The 23,038-nt window shown below is 36.6% G+C and overlaps 2 protein-coding genes across 2 annotated transcripts; one reads left to right on the top strand and one right to left on the bottom strand.

The window, feature by feature from the left end:
* Nucleotides 1–885: 885 nt before the first annotated feature.
* Nucleotides 886–9,470, top strand: LOC107807877 (uncharacterized). The gene is made up of 8 exons (XM_016632330.2): nucleotides 886–1,366; nucleotides 2,392–2,568; nucleotides 2,656–2,754; nucleotides 3,907–4,017; nucleotides 4,601–4,732; nucleotides 5,000–5,137; nucleotides 7,432–7,641; nucleotides 8,829–9,470. Exons 1-8 carry the CDS (start codon nucleotides 980–982, stop codon nucleotides 9,231–9,233), a joined length of 1,659 nt encoding a protein of 552 aa, XP_016487816.1. The 5' UTR covers nucleotides 886–979; the 3' UTR covers nucleotides 9,234–9,470.
* A 656-nt stretch (nucleotides 9,471–10,126) lies between these two features.
* Nucleotides 10,127–17,230, bottom strand: LOC107807876 (proline--tRNA ligase, chloroplastic/mitochondrial). The gene is made up of 11 exons (XM_016632328.2): nucleotides 16,813–17,230; nucleotides 15,368–15,424; nucleotides 14,453–14,563; nucleotides 13,267–13,353; nucleotides 13,061–13,174; nucleotides 12,766–12,972; nucleotides 12,513–12,650; nucleotides 12,008–12,169; nucleotides 11,449–11,648; nucleotides 10,701–10,784; nucleotides 10,127–10,603 (listed from the first exon to the last, which is right to left on the bottom strand). Exons 1-11 carry the CDS (start codon nucleotides 17,143–17,145, stop codon nucleotides 10,462–10,464), a joined length of 1,635 nt encoding a protein of 544 aa, XP_016487814.1. The 5' UTR covers nucleotides 17,146–17,230; the 3' UTR covers nucleotides 10,127–10,461.
* Between the last annotated feature and the right edge of the window lie 5,808 nt (nucleotides 17,231–23,038).

The following is a 23,038-nucleotide window of genomic DNA, read 5'->3' as shown; positions in this document are numbered from 1 at the left end:
CTACTAAGGACTCGAATTGAAACTTTAACTTAATGGGGAGTATCAACGTTGATGGTTCCTCAAATTCAATATATGGACTTTAGCAAAGATCATTTGTGAGACCGCTAATTGACTTTTAGCTAGCGTTTCAAAATTAATGTTTAGCCCTTTTTTAATGCATGGATCAAATCTGAAAAAAATACTTTTAGCTAAAAAACAAAAAAAGACCTTTGGTTGACAAAAATTAGGAGCATTTGAAGTAAGTATGATCTACAATATAATTACGACTTGAACTTTAATTGACCAAGTTCAGAAAAAAAAATGTAAACAGTTGTAGCAAAATACTTTTTTTAATATTTATTTTATAAAATTTATAATCACTATAACAATCTGCAAAAACACAAAATATGCATATTTCAATTACACTCCGTTTACAACAACAATGATAACAAACCTAATGTACTTTAAGTAAACCTTATCCTACCATATGAAAATAGAGAATTTATTTTCTATACCCTCGCCAAGAACAGTGAACAAAATTAACAAACAATAGGAATAACAAGGTAATAGGATAATATAAGCGAATAACACAATATATACTAATAACGAACCAGGAATAAGCAAATATAACAATAGGACTAATTTTACTGACAAGCATAAAACAGACTCGCCACTAACGTATTAATCTTCAACCCTAATACTCGTGTTTCACGTCTTAGCCTCCTGGACTTCCTCGTAGCCGTCATGGTCACCCTCTCAATTAGGCTCCGTTTAGTATTTGTAAATGCTAGTTTGACTCCGGCGTCAATCCCAATTAGTCCAGTCCTAAAGTATGTGCTCACACCATGTGAAAAAAAAAAAATGCTTTGACCAATTTAGTACCGCTAATAAATGAACTGTCATTTATTCTTGGTTTCTTTTTATTGTAATTTCCGTTTTCTCAGCAAAACATTTTCTTCCTTTTGCGAAAAGCTTCACAAAAATCTCGTGACTGTTGTAAATGGCAACTTCAGCCTTCAAATCCACTTCCCGTAGAGGAACCACCAACTCCACTTCCAATTCTTCAACTTCCAAAGCTCCTCCTCTTATCCGAAAACGATCATTGAGTGTAAGCGCCGTTTCCAGAACTTCGTCAAAACTCGACATTGATTCAGAATTTTCCAATAAATGCGACAATCCTCTCTTCTGGACCGAGAACGACAAAGATAAATTGAAGGAAAAGGAGAATTTTTGCGATACAAGGAAAAGTTCAGTTAGGGATGTTGCGGAAGAGAGGGGACGGACGGTTACGAGAGGATCCTCCGGTGTTAAAAATGGGATTGGGCGAAGTGTTTCTAGAGTTCGAGGTCGGTCTGTATCCAGAGGACACTATGGATCTGCTTATGAGGTTTGTTATCTAATGTTTTGTTCGTCAATTTTGGAAGTGTTCGCTTTTGCAATTTGGAATAAATTTACAAATTAGTTGTCTATTTGATCAATTTTGACCTGTTTTTGGAGTTTTATTTCTCATTTAGCCTTTAGGATTTGGTAAACAGAAGTAAACTAGGATAAAAATGCTGGCAAATAATTAAGGTTTTGGTTATAAAAAATATTTAAGCAACAATTTGATGTAAAATATCGTAGTTTTGACTTCAAAATACAGTTAATTGTGATTTAGAGTATTAGATTGTGCAAATTTCGATTTTTTCCTTTATCATTTTTTATTTTATTCTATTAATATGGAATAGTAGTTAGATTTTGGAGTTTCGTAGGTGAATCTGAGATGTTATGCCTAAGCTGAGCCTGGAAGTATAGTTCTTGTCAACACTAAACATGTGGTTGTATGTCATAATTTTAAATCGTCTTTGGATGGCCTACTGCTGATTCAAATAGGCCAAGAAAGTAGATAGTAGATACAGGCAGTTTCTCAATTTGAACAGATAGTCTTCCACTTTGGCATGTGCTCTAGTATGATTGATGTAATGCCATGGTCTTCAAAAGCGATATCATCATTTTCGGTAAATGTGGCAAACTGGCAGTGACTTGGTGAACCATTATTACGATCAGATGTGATTGGGTAGTCTATATGGGTACTATTCATTCTATTTTACAACGTAGATGGATATTACTCATTTTATTTGAGTTGTCAATCCCAAGGAAAAACTTAGCGTGCCAACTGCTTTGTATTTTAAGTTAATAAAAGAATTTATGCTGTTTGCTCTGAAAAGGGTATAGTATATGATGAGTTATACGTGTTACAGAACCCAAAAATGTTTTTTGGAAGTTGCCTACTATATATGTGCAATCTGTGCTGTATTTGAAGTTTTGAACTTGCTTTTACATTTGCTTATTGTTTTGGTGTGTCAGAATTGTATTCAAATTGGGGACCCTTTTCACGTGCTAGATTCTTACTTAAATTTAACATGATCTTAGAGCGAAAAGGAGCTGCAATCAAACACCATACAAAGACCTTTGTCGAAAAAGGCAGCTAACAGTTCAAAAAATTCCAATATAGCTAGAAATGATACTGATAGAAGCGGCCTGGCCAAGAGCTCACCAGGAGCAATGAGGCATGGTCAAGTCACTGAGTATTCTGAAGATGATTCTGCTGTGAGTATAATTTGCATGGTTGCACAATAACCGATTTCAATTATTTTAGGCTGCAGGTGTGATATCATAAATCATTTTCTTTTCCAGTGTAGTGTGCATATTTCAAATTGGGAAGATGGAGTTTCAGCATGTTCTTTGTCAGAAGCCGAAGAGAAGACCATAAAAGCTTTTTGTGAGCAAGTGAAGGTGAGTTCTTGTTTGGAGCATATCGTACTCCTGTTTATCGAACTATTAATAATCACCTCTCTTCCTCACACTGTTTAGAAAGTATGTTTTTGGCGCGCGTCAAATAGAAATTAGTGTCGCATTTCCTGCAAGAAAGTATATTCTTTGTTCTTCGACAATAGGATCTCTTGTATATTTGTCTTGCCAAAATTTCCATCCTTTTGTTCTGTCAGTAGAATTGGTCCTCCTGTTAATTGTTCTCTTTATACCAATCCAAACAGCTTTAAAGTTGTCAGAAGAGCTATTTTTACCTGCTTTTGGCATTTCAATTCCAAACTTTAAAAAAATGGATATAAGATGTGAGTGAATAACTTGCACTATCCACCAGGCTGCATCTCTCTCCAAACCTTCTTTCTTTTTCCCGTGTCTATGTTTGGTAAGTGGTGGGTCTACTCTTGATAGAGAAAAGCAAATTGGGAAGACAGGTCTATAGTTTATGGTAGAGTTGGGAGCCCTGCTGGTGTAGCCGTGTAGGGGAAAGGGGTTGTGGAGATGGATGGAATTCATTAGTTTACCTAGGAGAATGTGGGATTTTGTGGATTCACTGAATTTGGGGGGGGGGGGGGGGTGGCTGCAGGTGGGTTTGAAGGCTCCTGGTTCCATTAGTTGGAAGAGAGGCAGCTGGAAGTGGATGGTTTGCTCTTCTGTTCGTTTTACTTGGATTATTGGTTAAAAATAAACAAGTTTTTCCTTAGCTAATGAAATTAGAAACCTCTTCATGTAGCATTCCGTAACTGCTTATGCTGTATATGATTACAAACCTGTGTGATCGTGGGAAACAAAAAGCATGAAAACTGTGTAAATTTTGTGATTCTAGTTCATTTTCTCAAGAATATTAAAAAAATTCATTCCTTCTCACTTGTAGTGGGGTAGCTATAATATATCTACCAAATGAAAAATAAAATCGTCCTCTACTAAAATATGATGATGTTTGACTTAGTTCCATGGAAACAAAAGTTTTAATGTGATATAATTGGGGACTAGGATGGGAACTTCAAAAACTAGGGTATAAAATTGTCGGAGGCTGAATAGTTAAGGAGCAAAAAGTGTGATTCTCTCCATTTCTGTAGATACTCCATGTAACATGGTTTTGGCATCTTTATTATGTTTCAGTCAGATCAAAGTGACCAGTGGGGTGCTGATACTGCTACTAGTGGAATATATGAAACTGTTCGCTCTGAAGTTAGGCGTGCTATTTCTGATATTCAGACAGACCTTGAAGATGTAAGTTCTAATGGTATCATGGATATAAGAGTAACTACCTCTAGTAAATCCCATGGTATCTGATGGTATACAAACTACCTTGAGATTAACTTTTCTTTTTTATAAGTACCGTCTTACAAGTTGATTTTGCAAGGATGTGAGTGTTATTTTTGTGAAGATTCTCAATCATTACTTTGATTATGCATGTTGCTTCTTTTTAATCCATTTTGGTCATTAATATGAGTATGCATGTGACCTTTTAATCATTTTAATCATTAATATGAATATGCATGTGGCATGTTTTAATTCAGTTTGGTCATTGATACAAATATGCACATGGTTTTTGATAAGTAGAGATAAGGGAAATCAAAAGACTTATCAAAATCTTGTGAAAGGTGAAATTTTTTGTCTGCGGAGGAGTGTCTTACTTTCATTGTCCATGTTGGTCGTGGAAAAAATTTAATTAATGATATCTTTAACTTTTCTTTTTCTGGGATAAAGATGAATGTGTTTTCAACTTAAGCGTGTGCTGTTATTAACTTATTATGCATGCTTGTACTTAAAAGCTGGCTCTTACATTTTTTCTTATTTGGTGTTTATTTAGGCTATCCGAAGGAATAATGTTAATGCTAATGCAGCTGCTAATGTTCCTGATATCCCACCTAACTTGGTCAACCCTGAGGCTGTTGAATTGGTTTTAGACATCAGAAGGGAATATGCCAGAAAACTTGATAAGGTGATTCTTTTTATTGAAGATTGATAGGGGGATAATTCTTTTGGCCATTCTTATATGGTGTTTCTGTATCTGCTGTTTAAAGTGAAAGAGCACCGAATTTCTGTTGGTTGGCTCAGATTTTGCTACATTTCTGGTTGGCAATAGGTCTAAAACTAGGGAGTATTCTGATCTCACAGTTCCTGATGCCAGTGTTACGACTGTACTCATACTTTTCTCTTTCAATCTCCTCATTATCTAGTGAACTTCACTGTTACATGCATTTTGCAGTCTGAAGAACGGGCTAGAAAACTTCGATCAGATCTGGCTGTTGAAGAGCATCGAGGACAGGAGATAAGTAGGATTCTCAAGGAGATACTGTCTGATCCAAAACCCTCACCTCCTCAGAGATCTCGTGCAGGAAGAAAAGTAGGTTTTCTTTGTTTTTTGCCTTCTCCATGTCTAACTTAAAACAGAAAAGAGGAAAAAGAAAAGGTGCTAAATGCAAAATTTAAGCTATGTCCATGTCTTATAATGATATTATAGTATTCTTGTTGATGTAGTATATAAAGTTGGTATACTTCTTTAGCTGCAATGGTCTTCCAGGGCATTTTCAAGTTTTATGTATGACGAGCGCAAAACACAACACGAAATTGATGCTCGCTAGCCAAAGATAATTGGCTAGTATAATATAATTATCGTCTCCACTGGGATTGGATTTAAATAATATTCAAGTAATTTCGGTCTTAAACACTATTCAGGATGAATAACACTTTGATTTGGGATGATTATGAACAAAAATTAACTATTGAAATTAAAGCAAGTAAAATTTAATCACAGAGAGTAGAGTAATGGGTTATTATCAGTGCGAGAAATAAGGGTCATGACATGATAGGTGCAAGATTGTTATCCTGGATTTAACACTGTTAAATTTCACTCTTAATGTTTTATTGATTCTCTCGAATTCGACAGGTTATTATCCTATTATTCTAATTCAGGTTTCTCTCTCGATTAAACATAAATCATTCAAATAAGCTAATATGAAGTACAGTGAAACTTGAAGGAATCTATTAGTAAGAATGATCTAAGAGAAACTTCTCGCGAATATTTCTCAATCTTAATTCAAACGGCAGATCACAAAGCTCTTTCGATTACTTTAAAGAAGTACCAAATTAAATTAAGGCATGCGTTGCAACAATATTCAATATTATGCTCCTCCTCCGATTAAACATGATAATAAATAAAATCACAACTAGAGTTAAAGCTTCTCCAACAAATTCAAGCAATCAACCAATAATCAAATCCATAGATAACAACCAAGTCACCAAATCATGTCAAACCCTAGGGTAAACTACTCCATAATCATGGAGGAAGTCATCATATAGAGTTAAAGAATAAGAAAACATCAATCCAACGTTACAATCCAAACTCTCGTATTAAATTGGTGGAAAAGTGATGAATTCTTGTGTCTTGAAGCCTCCAATGCTCTCTCAATCCTCCGTAGGTCAAAAGTCCTCTCAAAATCGTATTTTTGATGTATTTATACCGTGTATAAGCGGGGCCGGACAGAACTACCCTTTCCAAGCCGAAGTGGGAAATTACTCTAAGGAAAATACACAGGCGCGACGCGCCCCGTGTCGCCCTATGCGCCGCGCTAATGGGAAAGTTTAGAGAGTTGATTTTTTTCACTCTGCAGGAAAATTACACTAGCACTCCGCGCGGCGCGGTAGTATATTTTTTCCAGAGTAATTATTTTTTTTTCTCAATTTTTAACATCTAGACTTGGTCCTCGAACCCCGAACACGATCCCGGCTTAATTCTTTGGGCTTCTACTCAGACTTCAAAGCTCCAATTCATCCATTTAGCTCTAAACTTGCTTCTCAGCTCGAAATCACATCCTACATATTATAACACACGTAATAAGTACAAATTACTAACAATTAGGCTCAAATACAATCTAAGTGTAGTAATTAGAGTGCGAAAATAGTTAAAAACGTGAGTTCCTAGCCTACCATCAGAGAGCATATTGAAGTATTAATAGCAACGGCTGTGTGTTTGCAGTAGTATATGCAGAAATAGGTGCATAAGAGTTCTCTTTGTCATACTCTGGCTTGAGAGTAAGGGAGCTGCTGGCCATTCCTCTTTTCTTCTTTCTTACCTCTAGACAGTGACCACTTCTCACAAGAGTGAGAATATCCTGGTTCATCCCTACATTTTTTGGCTTGTGGATCCAGAATTTTGGGAGCCAATTCAAATCTTGTGGTTGCATAGATTAACTCTGTATCTTTCCTTATTTTCTCTTTCCACCCCCCTCCTTTTTTCCAGATGAAGTAAAGCATATGGAGTTTTATTAGGATGGCTGGAGTGGAGAAGTGCTACAGGATTGCTATGCAATAAGAAAATACTTGCCAAAGTGAAATGCAAGTTGTATAGATTAGAAGTTTTCACATCCATCAGAAGATATTACACAAACAAGACAATGAGATAAAGCTGCGTTGATCATGTCCTTTTGTTACTTTCTTTCATCCTTCTTGCCATTCAACTTCAGCAACTACTTAACTTGAATTTTGGAGAGGCTCCACCTATATCTGCACTGAACTTGAATTTTGAACTCACACACTGTTATCTAAACAATTTAGAAGCCGTTATGAGCCTTCTGTGCCATAATGTTTTGACATCTTACTAGTATGCTTACAATCTTTGTCCTTGTATTTCCACTGCAGAGAAGTAATGAGAGGAAAAAAATGTCAAAACGTCTTACTGAAGAAGCACTGTCATATTTTGATGAATGTGTGTCCATATCAACTTTTGATAGCTCTGACTTCTCAGCACCGGAAGACCTATCTCGCAGCTTAGGTGGAGCTACTACTACAACTGGTGTAACCGCTCCCATCCTACTAGGGAGTCCAAGCACTATGTCAACGTCTTTCCCGGTAAGTTACTGCAACTACAAACAGGTTCCTTTTTTGATCTGATCGATGATTTTAACTTCAATGCTTCAGCATCAACTCCTCTGATCTTTAAATAATTGAAACACTGGTTTTATCATTGTCATTGAAGGGTGATGTCTGTGTGATGGATTATTCTTCATATGCTCCTGAGGTGATTAGTATATCATTGCTCCCCAGGGTATTCAAGACATGTGTACTTTACTGCTCATTTTGACTACTAAAGTTATCTTAATAACTTATATCCTGCTTTAAAAAGCTACCCAAGTAGTGTAAACTGCAAGTGACTGCAATTGAAAGACTCGATATTTACATAGTATACTTGCCATATTAACCAGCGTAAAGGGGTGGACCCTTTTTCCACCAAGCTGCACCCATATGCCATTGGTCCTTGCCTCCTTGGACCATTCTCGGCTATGTTGTGCAGACTCTCCAAAATACTGCCGCACCCGTGTTGGATTATCCAAAAATACACTGCTTTTGGAGAATACGACATGCACCCGTCGATATTTTTGGAGAGTTCGAGCAACATAGATTCTCGGTTATCAAAAAAGAATGTTTTAGACCCCTCATAAATCCAAATCCAGAAGATTTTTTCTCATTATAAATTTTAAAATAATGTAAACGTAAAATTGTAGCCCCCTAATGTGACTCAGATCGTATAAAAACTGGAAAATCGCCCTTCCCCTTGTGTAAATGGAGATACACTTACCTTTAACTATCCCTTTTTGTTCATTTTTAGTTAATCCCTTTTATTTTTAATTCGTGTGGGTTGCAGATATGGTGAGCCTGTGAGATGTTTAATATGCCACCTCCATAAGCTTTGTTTGTGAAGCACTGAAGCATGATCTTTGATGCATAATTTTTATACATAAAACACAACTAGCATCCTCTGGCAGCAGCCTAGACCAGCAAATTATGTATGGAATTGGAATATCTAAGCTCTATTTCTTTTGCTTACTCATCAACTTAAGCGAGCAGAAACAGCAACCTTGAATGTCATGAAAACTTGCATGGTCATGAACCTATATTAAAATATCCTCTCCTTTTCTCCTTCTCCTACCCTTATTCATTGGCGCACCTATTAGGAAAATAACATCTTAAATTACAGTGAAGAATCATGATGGTGGATTACAATTTAGTCATACGTAAAGTTGATTTTCTTCTAACAGATAATAGCTGACCACACTCAGCACCCAGAGAGTCATGAGGGTTCAAGTTTAACAGCTAACAGCTGCAATGATGATCCTCTACTAGATCAAGTCGAGCAAAGAGGCAGTGATCCAGCTAGGGGACAACGATTTCAGTTCTCTTTTGGTCACAAGTCACCAGAAAACTATCCGAATCATGATGACTTACGGAGTTACATTAAGCATTTTGAGAAAGATGCAAATAAAAATGTGTTGAAGTCGGATGGTACCAGAGCCTTTTATGATGCAAACGAATATAAATTGCAAGGTCATACAGAAAGCTTACTATCTGGCAGGGTAATCTTTAGAAACAAGATAGATTCTGGCAGTCTACACTTGTGTGATGGAGGTTTTCCAATTACATGTTTTCCATTTGGTTTTTCTTGAAATCTGTGTTTTTTTTTGGCTATTTGCAAATAAGTATTGAGGTTTTATTGTTACTTCTTTTGTCAAAAATATATTCAGCTTGTTCAAGGGTTAAGAGTTATTGTAAAAAATCAGAGAGAAAGAAGAAAGGCGAAGGTCTAATGATTGAAAGGTAGACCTTTTAACAGTATAAACTTAGACACGCTAACAATTTCATATTCAAGTTGTAAATGCAAGATGTATAGCCTGTTTGGTCAAGCTTATCAACATGCCAAAAGTGATTTTTTTTTTTCTTTCAAAAAAGTGATTTTTTCCTCAATTTGAAGTGTTTGGCCAAGCTTTTTTTCGGAAAAAAAATGTTTTGGCTAGAAGCAGAAAAAAGTAGCTTCTTTCCGGAAGCAAAAGCAATTTTGACTTTTCTTCCTACCAAAAATACCCTTTGCAAAGTATTATATATACCAAAATAACTTTACTTAGTTTAAACTATTAAGTAATATAAAATGACTTTTTGGGATGAACTTTCATATTTATTGGATGATTTTTTGATATATTTAAATTATCTTGAAAGAATAAAGTACTTTTTAATTTTATTTTTATATTTTACTTAAATAAAATAAAAAACTTAATTATTATCTTTAATAATAAAATTTTATAATTATTTATTTATCTATTTATATAATATTAACTATTAAGCAAATTTCTTCATGTCCTTATTGGTAATTTGACACATAAAAATACTTTTTGAAAAGCTCAAAACACAAATTATTGTTCAAAAATATTTCAAATTGATTAACCAAACATAAATTATTTTTCTCCGAAAGTACTTTTTTGAAAAACACTTCTCAAAATAATCTGATTTTTACAGCTTAGCCAAACATGCTAGGACAAATGAAGAGCAAATTCACCCAATCGGGTTGAGAAAATCGAGTTTTACATTTAATATGCACACAAGATGCAATTAAAATTTATCCCTATCGTTGGTAAACTCCTCTCACTCAAAACAACAAAAAAAATTGAATATGATTTAGTTGACAGCGACATTTATATGTGGTGTGTGCTTTGCTCGCATAATGAGTGTTAAGTCCCGTCCCTGACAACATGACCTCCGTAAAAGGGCACAGACGTTTTCCTTTCCTGCATTTTTACTAATCTTAATGGTGCCATTTAAATATGAAGGCCAGACTAACCCTTATCACTTTGACAGTGTAATCAAATCTCAAACTAAAAAGCCGATAACCGACAGAAGTTGCTAATAAGATTTGGCAAATATTGCAACTTCATCTGCTGAATTGCCAGTCATCAAGCACTTCTTTGGTCCCTCAGGCTGCTCAAAAGGGAAACATCTAATGGTTGCTCCTGTTTCTTCTTTCACCTTCAATTCTTCCTCGTCACTGTTTTGTTAAGTATTGCATTAACACATCAGTCCCAGATCACCGACAAGAACTGACACCAGATGCAAAACAAATGAAAATATAAGAAGAGGCTTACCTAGCTGACCAAGGCCCCCTCGCCCACTTTCCTTGAGCTATTGCCTCCTTAAGCTCATTATATGAATACACGTCCACGATGTTACTGGAATGATACAAGGCAACAGCAAATCAGACAGAAACTCAATATCCAACAGAAAGACACACATGAAATGCAGACACCAAGGCAAATGGTGATGGGTAAATCTTTGATACAAACTCTACACATTATAATCCGCAAACCTGTGATCATTGAAAAACTTTGATAGCCAGCAAAAATATTGTGAAGGTTAAATTTCACTTCAACAACTGGTAAGCTCAAAAGCTTGTTAAGGTTTGCATAACTTGCATTTATAATTGGTGCAGAATGCTGAATGTATACTGTGTGTAAAAAAAGCATTAGATTCTATTAACAAGTTACAAACTTAGGATTATCGCTGACTTTTTACAAAGTGTCCAAATTTGAACTTCTATTTTAAGCTTAGTCACAAGTGCATTGTTCTTCGATGTTTCTAAAGGCAAAATAGATGTTCATCTTACATTATGCAACTAGGTCCTAGGGAGGAATTTTAGTTTGTCCTTGTCGCATACTTTTAGAACACGTGTGTGCTTCATTGGAGTCAGTTTTTTTGTTTTCGCCCATGATATTTCTAGTAATTTAGGTCAAACTACAGTTATCATCAAATGAAAACCGAATGGATAAAAAAGTGTGCAGCAGAAAATGCAGTTCATTGTACTGCCAGCAAAATAACAAAATGGTTAGAACTTACCTATCACGAAAAGTTGTTGCCCTTTCCAAAAGGGTTGATTGAACCTCATTCAACTTGTCTATGACGTAAGCCACCAGGGATGAAGGCTCCATGGATATTCCAAAAACCTTCCCTTGCTTTCCAGGAACATCTCTCCTAGAGATGACCACGGTTCCACTTGAAACATCTCGGGGGCCAATTTCAATCCTCAAAGGAACTCCCTACATAGGAGCAAGGTGTATTATAGAGTATTATCAAACAAACACTTAACATTTGGCCTCAGTCTTGGTGGCAGATAAAGCCTATAACCATGCGTACCAACTTTAAGCACTGATTATATCATCCTACTCCAAGAAAACGGTCAGATTAGAAAAAGAACAACCCAAAGAAGAGAAATTTCAAAACTAAGGCCGACAACACAGCAAGCATTTTTAAAACTGCCGATGACTAAAACACCTGGCTTTCTACTTGATGAAACACTAAAACGTATGTTCTCACAGGTTTCAATTGGTAGTCATTTCTTCTGAACTTTAGGTCCTTATCTTGTAACTTCTGAATTTCCATAGAGGTCAATACACACCTTCATTTCATAGAAGTTGAATTTCCATCCAGGCGTTCTCTGATCCGTGTCATCAATCTTCACTTTTATCCCTGCAGCTTGTAACGTTTCTTTCACAGATGATGAAGCAGTCAGAACTCCCATCTTCTCATTGTCCTTCTTCCATATTGGGACAATAACAACCTGGGAGTATCCAACAAGCAAAATATTCAATCATCGTGACCCACTGGTCGAAATTAAATATCTTCAGAATGCCATTGTATGTGTTAGTACACAAGATGAAGGAAGAGATGAACAGCTAGCAAGCTAAAATAGAACAACAGAGCAGGGTATACAGCAGATCAACTCAATTTCCGTCCACCGAACTATTCGTAATTTGCTATTCTTGTGATACTACTTGAGCATGGTGATTCACAATCAGAACTTTTCAAAGCTGTCACCCAAACCAGGAAATCACACAACTAAGACAATTACTCAAAACTTGCTAGATATGAAAATTAACCAGTCAAAAAGAAGTTTTAAGAACCTGCACAGGTGCCAGCCTTGGGGGCAGCAGTAAGCCGGCATCATCCCCATGTGTCATGATGATACCTCCCACAAAGCGAGTGCTAATTGCCCATGATGTCTGCCAGACATGTTGCCGTTGCCCATTTTCATCTGTGAACTGTTTAAACATTAAAACTGTTATACTAAGATAACCAGTTAAACAAAGAGGATGAAAGACGCTCCGACTGAAGGTAATTATCAACATATTCATATTGTTTACATTTTAAATTTACCTGTGTATTAAATGCACGCGAAAAATTCTGACCAAGGTTGTGGCTTGTGCCAGCCTGCAAAGCCTTCCTATCTCCCATCATTGCTTCAATTGTATAGGTCCTTGAAGCACCAGCAAACGTCTCCACCCTAGATTTCCTACCTGCAATAACAGGTATTGCAGCTTGCTCATAAGCAAATTTTATATACACATCGATCATCTGCATTGCCTGAAGTTCAGCAAGTGGCAACGTGTTATAAAAAAATTAGTAATGGCACTAACTAGAGAATATAGGGGCATATAGAAAGGATAAAGACCTCTTTTTCTGCTTCCTCTGCAATGGCATGGGCAGTGTGGCCCTCCTGCCAAAGAAATTCAAGCGTCCTAATAAATGGTTTGGTTCGCATCTCCCATCTTGTGACATTTGCCCACTGAAACACATTAGATGGTACAAAATGAGAATCAAAATAGTCTCATTTCTTAGAGGTAACACAGTAAAATGAAGGATGCGATTGAAAGAAACCTGATTGATCATGAGAGGAAGGTCACGGTAACTGTGGATCCATTGAGTAAACATATGATTAACAATTGTTTCACTAGTAGGTCGAACCTGCCAAAACCTCAAGAAGGTAAAAGATCAAACCCATATTCAGATCATACTGTTGAAATATAACCAGTATTAAAGATGACATATCTTAAATAACTAAAATTTTAAGTTAAAACCTCTGAGCAGCTTTGGGATATTAACTAACTAAATACTCTTTCAAAAGATTGACAGTTAAGCCATGCTGGCTTCTAAAGTCACAATGTGAGCAATCAACTCATTCTTTTTGTCACAGACGCAATTATGGTGGATGATAATTTCAATTCTCAGAAGAACATGGTAACTGAGGATGATAAGTCGTTATAGTGGGCCCCTTCCCGTTACTATTACCCAATGACAACCAAAATTTGCTTAAATGACATGAGTCTCCCCTGTGCTTTTTTCCTGTACGTCAACTACTTTTGCCTTAACCTGGATATGTCCTGCATAATAGTATTCAAATGTTTAAGCTAGTAGATTAGTCTTTGGAAAGTCCTTCTTTAGTTGAATTCTATAGGCAAAAAGGATTAAGACAAGCTTGACCCAGGTGGCGCGGGCACACAAGCACAGACACATTACAAAGTAATTTGACCAAGCTAGTTTATTAACCAAGATAATTCTTTTGATGACTGTTATCATCTAAAAAAAAAAAGATAATTCTTTTGATGAAAATCAAGCATACATTCAGAATTAGGGGCATAAGCTCATGCCATTCATAAGAATTTTCCCAAGTGTATCCAATTGAAATGAGAAGGTTAGCAATGGTTCAGGATTGCGGGGATTTAGTTTCCTTCTTCTTGGTTTTGGATGGCCCATATCAGCTAATTTTCATAAAAGTGGGCGTATTTGCAAGTTTTTTTTTTCCACTAGGTAATTGGAGGTACTAGCAATTTACCAGTATATTTTTTCCTTTCCCACACCACCTACAATCCCTTTTATTGTGGTAGAACATGGATTAAATGATCCACTAAGAGTACACCTGCCATTTTACTAGTACGCTGTATAAGACATGTCATAAAGAGCAGAAAAGTAAGTAAATATCATAAAAGGGCAGTGATATTTTTTTGACAAAGATAAAAGGGCAGTGATATCTTTTTGACAAAGATAAAAGGGCAGTGATATTTACCACAAGCTTTTCTTCAAGTTCCTTTCCTCCTCCAACAGTAACAAGAGCTAATTCTGGACTAAAACCCTCAACATGACTAGCTTCTTTCTCAATGAAGGAATAGGGTATAAACTGAAATAACAATATGTATGAGTGACACATGGTGAAACTAAAACAACACGCAGAGTTATTCAATAGATAGAAAAGTAATATAAGCAAATTTGAACTACCAGAATACTCTCTCAAAAAGAAAAGAAAAAAAGTTGACTAAGTCATTCTAATGAAATATCACTTCTAAACTTTTTATGCAATATTTGAACGACATAAACAAATTATTCATTGTGCAATAATTGTGCGAAAAGGATAACCCTGGCACATAGCCACATGTAAGAGCAAAATTTGATAATATGCAAAGGGGAATATCCAGGTGGTTCTCATAGATAATTTGATATGTCATACTATCATCTCTTTTTCCTAACTCTAATACCACCATTTGTAACCAGACAGTGCAGAAGGACCTTCACTGACATATAATGACATTATCACACGAAAATGAAAAACACTCTACTTTACAAATCAACATGTATCAAACCATCAAATCAATTCCAGTCTTCCCACTCTGTATACATAAATTTATCATCACATGCTAATCACAAAATGAATCCACCTTGAAAACGTGCGCAAATATTTTTCTCGAAGCAGATGAATTTGAACAGGAAAAGCCTATATTCCTACAAAGATAAAAGCAAAGTTCCATTTTTTACAATAAGATGAAAATAACTCATACATCAATTAACAGCCAACTCCTAACCTACCATGTACCAAAAACTTCATATTTCAAGTCACACTAACAGTTACTAAGCAATGAAATTCTAATTCACAAGGAAAACAAATGTCAAAAGAAGAAGACTCCACAGGTTGAAAGAGTAACTCCACCTGAGGGAAATACATATTACTGTGTCCAGTTTCTTTAAACTTCACATTCAAGTAATCCTGCACCAATCAACAATTAATAAACCCAATCAAAACAAAACTCACATATCACAGTCAATCCCCAAAAAAGTAAAGTTCCAAACGAATAATGGTGCTTCCATATAAGATAGAACCATCTAATTTTCAATTCATGTCGGATATTAGCTCCTTATTTCTTAAAATTACAACTTTACATACTCAAAAATTAGAAAAGTACTAAAAACTGCAATTTTCAATAATAAAGTCTTAATAAAATATTCTAGAAACTGAAAACAGGGAATTAAAGCAAATGCAAGAATGCACCTACCTTGTTGACAATAAAAGAAAAAAAATTGCTCGGCCTACCCCAAAATTGTTAAAATATAAACATATTGAGAAAATTTCTTTTTTCTTACAAATGAATGATGTTCAAATTCATCTCGGGCATTATTTAATTAGGGGTCGTTTGGTATGAAGTATAAGGTGGGATAATATGTAGGATTAAATTTATATCTTGTTTGGTTGGAGGTATAAATTTATCTAATGATGTTCAAATTCATCTCGGGCATTATTTACTTAGGGGTCGTTTGGTATGAGGTATAAGGTGGGATAATATGTAGGATTAAATTTATACCTTGTTTGGTTGGCGATATAAATTTATCATGAATGATGTTCAAATTCATCTCGGGCATTATTTACTTAGGGGTCGTTTGGTATGAGGTATAAGGTGGGATAATATATATGATTAAATTTATACCTTGTTTGGTTGGAGGTATAAATTTATCTAATGATGTTCAAATTCATCTCGGGCATTATTTACTTAGGGGTCGTTTGGTATGAGGTATAAGGTGGGATAATATGTAAGATAAAATTTATAACTTGTTTGGTTGGAGGTATAAATTTATCCTGGTATGAGGTATAAGGTGGGATAATATGTAGTATAAAATTTATACCTTGTTTGGTTGGAGGTATAAATTTTTATGTTGGGATAAATTTATACCGCCAACCAAACAAGGTATAAATTTAATCCCATACTTAATGCAGGATATCCCATCTTGTCCCACCCTATCCCATCAAATGTGGGATTATTTTATCCCATCTCTCATGTGGTATAAATTAGTACTTGGATTATAATCCCGAGATAATTTAGTCCGCGTACCAAAAGATCCCTTATATTTTAAAATAACTACTATACCTCATTCCGAAATAAGTTGTGTCAGCTATATGAATTCTTAGTGTCCATGTTTCTCCATTTAAGCTCAACTCATGTCATCATCATACGTAATTAATTTCTTATAAAAACTTTACATACCCAAAAAACTTACAAGTACTATAAACCACAAATCAAAAACTACAAATATTTATTAAAAAATGGTCGTTAGGACAAAGAAAAAGAATTAACTAACATTGGAATATTAATTAGAAAGTACCTGTATAGCTTCCCAAATAGCGTAACCATAGGGACGAATAACCATGGTACCACGAACTGGACCATAGTCAGCAAGCTCCGCATTTGCAATTACATCTAAATACCAAGCGTTGAAGTCCTGAGAACGCGGAGTTATCACTCTCTCTTTCTCTTTATCTACAACTTTGGCCGCCTTTCCATCTCCAAGTTCTGTAGCTACCGCTTTCTCGGCGGTGCTCTGCGCCGAGAAAGGTCGACGGAGAGGAAATCGGAGGCGGTGTTTCAGTGCCAGCGGCGACCTGACGGAGGAGGAAGTGAAGATTGAAGTTAAAGCGGGTAGCCTTAGCGCCCCCATTGGTTCTCTCTTTTTTGAGTGGACTCTGGCTAAAGGATTAATAGGACTTTAGATGAGGAAATTTGCTTCTTTTTTCTTTTCTGGGGACTCGAAACTATCAAAATTATGTAGATAGGGATGAAGAAACTTTTGGTAAATTCTTTTTGGGAAATTGACGATTTCTTTTCCAAATAAGACCTCTTTGGGGTTATCTTAATCAAAACTTTTTTTTAAGAAATGACTCCGGTCCACAATAAGTGCTCAATTTATCTTTTTATTTAGGTCCAAAATAAGTAGGACTCGAAACTATCAAAATTATGTAGATAGGGATGAAGAAACTTTTGGTAAATTCTTTTTGGGAAATTGACGATTTCTTTTCCAAATAAGACCTCTTTGGGGTTATCTTAATCAAAACTTTTTTTTAAGAAATGACTCCGGTCCACAATAAGTGCTCAATTTATCTTTTTATTTAGGTCCAAAATAAGTAGGACTCGAAACTATCAAAATTATGTAGATAGGGATGAAGAAACTTTTGGTAAATTCTTTTTGGGAAATTGACGATTTCTTTTCCAAATAAGACCTCTTTGGGGTTATCTTAATCAAAACTTTTTTTTAAGAAATGACTCCGGTCCACAATAAGTGCTCAATTTATCTTTTTATTTAGGTCCAAAATAAGTAGGACTCGAAACTATCAAAATTATGTAGATAGGGATGAAGAAACTTTTGGTAAATTCTTTTTGGGAAATTGACGATTTCTTTTCCAAATAAGACCTCTTTGGGGTTATCTTAATCAAAACTTTTTTTTAAGAAATGACTCCGGTCCACAATAAGTGCTCAATTTATCTTTTTATTTAGGTCCAAAATAAGTAGGACTCGAAACTATCAAAATTATGTAGATAGGGATGAAGAAACTTTTGGTAAATTCTTTTTGGGAAATTGACAATTTCTTTTCTAAATAAGACCTCTTTGGGGTTATCCTTAATCAAAACTTTTTTTAAGAAATGATGTACTCACTCCGGTCCACAATAAGTGACCAATTTATCTTTTTATTTTGGTCCAAAATAAGTGTCTATTTATATAATCAAGAAAAAATTCAATTTATTTTTCCAAAATTATACTTGTGTACGTATCGCTAAAAACTCTTTTACTCCTCACATTAACTATGCTGCAATATTTAATTAATGGTAGTTTCGTCACACTAACTATTTTTATCTAGAATTTTATATTTTCTTAATGGGTGCGCCCAAGGCAAATTGGTCACTTATTGTGGAGCGGAGGGAGTAGTATGAATGATCTAGAAATTTTCACGAAGTTTGATATCCTGTTTGGCCAAGCTTTTAGGAAGCCAAACATTTTTTTAAAATAAACAACAACATACTCAATATATTTTTACGCGCGGGGTCTAAGGAGGGTAATATGTACGCAGCCCTTACTCTTACCTTGTGAAGGTATATAGGCTATTTCTGAAATACCTTCGGCTCAATAAAGCAAAATCATAACAGTTACGACAAAGAGCTACATAAAATGAAATAGTAACAGTCTAGAAAAAAATAGGATCGAATCAAAGGAAACATCAGGTAATCCAAAAATAGGGAACAACACGAGGATAACACTAGTACTACGGCTAAGGAAGGAAGTACATGTTTGAAAAGGAAAAATACTCGACTACTTACTAACCTACGACCCTAATTTTCGACATCCATATCGTCCTATCAAGGTCATGTCCTCAGTAAGCTGAAGATGCGTCATGTCCTGCTTGATCACCTCTGTCCAATATTTCTTAGGCCCATCACGCCCCCCCCCCCCATTGAATTCGTCATAGCCAACCTCTCACACCTCCTCGCTGAGACATCTGTGTTTCTCCTCTTCATGTGCCCAAACCATCTTAGTCTGGCTTCATGCATCTTGTCTACCACACAGGCCACTCCCACCTTATCTCAAATATCTTTATTCCTAATCCTATCCCTCATAGTATGACCACACATCCATCTCAGCATCATCATCTCTACAACTTGTAACTTCTGAACATGAAAGGTCTTGACTAGCCAACACTCCGCCCCATACAACATGGCCGATCTAACCACTATTCTGTAAAACTTACCTTTAAGTCTTGGTGGTATATTCTTGTCACACAAGACGCCGGATGCAAGCCTTCACTTCATCCACCCCGCTCCAATACGATATGTGACATCCTCTTCAATCTCCTCATTTTCTTGGATTATAAAACCAAGATACTTAAAACTTTATCTCTTGAATAGGCTTGTGTGTCAAGCCTCACTTCAATATCAGCCGCCCGAGTCACTTTACTAAACTTGCACTCTAAGTATTTTATTTTAGTCATGTTCAATTTGAAACCTTTAGACTCCAGGGCCTGCCTCCAGACCTTCAGTATAGTGTTAACCCCGCCTCGTGTCTTGTCTATCAGTATTATGTCATCTGTAAATAACATGCACCAAGGTAATTCCCCTTAAATATGTAGTGTCAACTCATCCATCACCAAGGCAGATAGGAACAGGCTAAGCATTGATCCCTAATACAACCCCCATCTACTAGAAAGTGCCCCGAGTCCCCCTCTCACCGTTCTCACCCGGATTTTGGCTCCATCATATAAGTCATTAATCGTCCTAGTGTATGCGACATGTACACCTCTAACTTTGATGCGGCACTTTGTCATATGCCTTTTCCAGGTCAATGAAAACCATATGTAAGTCATGCTTACTCTTTAGATATTTTTCCACTAATCTCCTAACAAGATAAAAAGTTTCTTCCATCGAATGCCCCGGCATGAATCTGAATTGGTTCTCAAAAATAGACACGCCCTTCCTTATCCTCATCTCCACCACCCTCTTCCAAACTTTCATAGTATGGCTTAGTAGTTTGATGCCCCTGTAATTATTGTAATTTTAAATATCACCTTTTTTTTTATAGTGAGATCATTGTATTCTACCTCTACTCATCGGGCATCCTTGCCATCCTAAAAATGATATTGTAAGGACCCGTAAAAATTTAAACCAAAAACTCGGGTTTTTGTGGTGCAAAGTTAGATTCCTACGTTATTATAGTAGAAATTCTAAGAGGAAAATGTATCGCAGAAGGACGCATTTCTGCGGCCCATTATGCGGCCGCATAATCACTCTGCGGACCGCATAATGGCCGCAGAGTGAAGCAGTACGTTGGCCAATTTGAGGTCAGCTTTGTGGTCGATTATACGACCGCATAACCACTATGCAGATCGTATGTCGATCGCATAACCCCTCTTGGGTTTTTTGCGGAGGGAGTTATGCGGTGCATTATGCGACCGCAGAACGAGTATGCGGACCACATACTGGTCGCATACCTGGGCCGTAAGCTCAGGCCCCTTAGAGCCATTTCTGCGGTCACTTTGCGGATCGCATAACCATTATGCGGTCGCAGACCTGTGTCGGGGCACCCATTTTCTTAATTTAAAACCCGACCCTCATTCCGCTAAAATACCTCTTTAGTCTATTTTGAAGCTCATTTCTGATATTTATAGTGCGTGAGAGAGAGAGTTCTAGAGGGAGGACCTAATTTTCATCAATTAATCTTCAACCATCACTCAAAGCTTGGAAATACTCAAGTAGAGCACCAAATTCTTCATCCAAAAAGGTAAGATTTCATCACCCCAGCTCTTAATTTCAAACATAGCTATAATGGGGTACTAGGGTAATACTGCATGGGTATGAAAGTGGTTCATCTTGCATGCATGTGATAAAGAGTATGGGAAAAATAAAAAGTGAACTAGAACTATGAACATTTTCCTAATTTTGGGTTCAATTTGTATATTACAAAAATAGATTGAGGTTGCTAAGGGTTCTAGATAATTATAAAGTCTAAAGAAGCGCAATTGAGGTATGTATGGCTAACTCTTTTTTTCTTAGAATCGAACTCTTGGTGTCCGAATAATTGGTGTAAGTTCCAACTTGATCATACTAGAATTGTTTGCCTTAGTGTATTGGATTGAAAGATTCATGTTTTCTAATTATTTTAGATAGTTACCATGTCATCATGCTATTTGAGAACGAAACCATGATTTTCCAAGCTCCTTCACTTGTGTGTGAAATGCCTTATGTGATGGTACTTATCAACATGAATGATGATGTTATTTGAAAGAATACAAAGGGAAAGACTTGAATTGTAAAATGTTCCCATGTGCCAAGAACTACTTAATAAATGAGGTTGTTTGTGCCATGTAACGAAAGATGGGAAAGAGTTGTGAATTGAGTGAACAATTGAAAGAGGTTATATCTCAAGTGAGATGGCTTAGCCGATCGGGCCAAGATCGAATGCCATGTTGTACACATGGTGGCATTTGTGTTGGAATCATTGATTTACATTGTGGATATGGATATTTTTCACTTGAGATGGCTTAGCCGGTCGGGGCGAGACCGGACTCCGTATAAAAATACGATGGCATTATGAGTTGTGGCTTTGGCACTAAAGATTATTAACCTAAAAAGATGGAAAAATTGAACTGGAAACTATGTGATCCTTACTTGGTGTTTCTTTGTATTTCTATGAAGTACTTATTGATTATTATAACTGCCTTCTCTTTGTTTCACTATTCATTCTACTAAGATTGGTGTTTGCCTTACATACTAGTACTATTCGACAGTACTAACGTCCCTTTTGCCGGGGGCGCTACATCTTTGAATGGATGTAGGTGGTTCCATCGTAGATAGTGCCGATCGCAGATAGGTGGTGCTCTCCTTCTCTCCTCTCAGCAGTCTTGGTGAGCCCCATTTCTCCCAGGGGTCATGTAGTCCTTCTTTTGTATAAGTTTTCATATTTTGAGGTATAGACGGAGCCTTGTTGTCGGCATTGTCATGTTGCTTTTTTGTACCCTTAGAGGCTCCGTAGACGTTTATGTAGGTCATGTATGTATGTTGGGGTGGTCGTTGGATCGAGTTGTATTTTGTAAACTTAACTATGGCATAATGTATATAATGAAAAATGAACTAGCAACGTTTATATATTTATATAACTGATCTCTCCCCTGTTTTACAAATGGTGATGCGTTCCCTTTTTGAATTACGAATTAGTCGGGTAGGAAAGGTTTAATAGGCTTGCTCGACCGAGTTCACTCGGTTGAGCGCCGGTCGCGCTCCCCGAGGCTGGGGCGTGACAAACTTGGTATCAGAGCTTAAGGTTTTAAAGTGTCCTAGGATGTTTTGGAGTCGTGTCAAGTAGAGCCCTTCTTATCGGTGTGTTGTTGACCACATCTATAATTAGGAGCTACTTGGACATTTAAGAATGATACCCTTCATTGTTGTTCTATATCGTTCGATAGAGCGGAACGTTAGGTTGTTTTCCCCTAACTCGTGCATTGTTCTAACTTTCAGTAATTTGCACCTAAGAAGAGAGCGAGAATTGGCCAAGAAGCCAATACCACCCTAGGAGTGGTTGTTAATCCCTTACTTGATAATGCGGGTGAGGATAACCCCCCTACTATCACACTGCCTGATTCATCTATTCCAGAATAGACTACCCCAGTTTCCACACCCGCGGAGGGTGCCACAATCCCTCCCGCCGATATACTTGTTCCACCTCCAGCCCCAGTTCCCGGTCTCGGTATTTCTGATGGAGATCTTAGAGGAGCTATTCAGAAGCTGACTCAGTTAGTAGCTTCCTAGGCTCAGAGGTCAAATGTTGCATCCACCTCATTTAGCTTGCAAGGATATTCTTTCGATTCCAGGGTAAACAGGTTCCTTCAGTTAGACCCTCCAGTGTTCACAGGTACTGATCCCGGGGCAGACCCTCAGGATTTCATTGATGAAATGCATAAGACTCTCCGAGTTATACGTGCTACTGAGACAGAGGGAGTAGAGTTCGCTTTCTATCGTCTGAAAGGGGTGGCATATTCCTGGTTTGAGATGTGGGAGGATTCCCGTGAGGA

This window comes from Nicotiana tabacum, chromosome 19 (genome assembly GCF_000715075.1).
Source record: "Nicotiana tabacum cultivar K326 chromosome 19, ASM71507v2, whole genome shotgun sequence".
Classification (NCBI taxonomy): Eukaryota; Viridiplantae; Streptophyta; class Magnoliopsida; order Solanales; family Solanaceae; genus Nicotiana; species Nicotiana tabacum.
The sequence above is the reverse complement of the archived record's forward strand: the minus strand, read 5'-3'. Positions and strand labels throughout refer to the sequence as shown.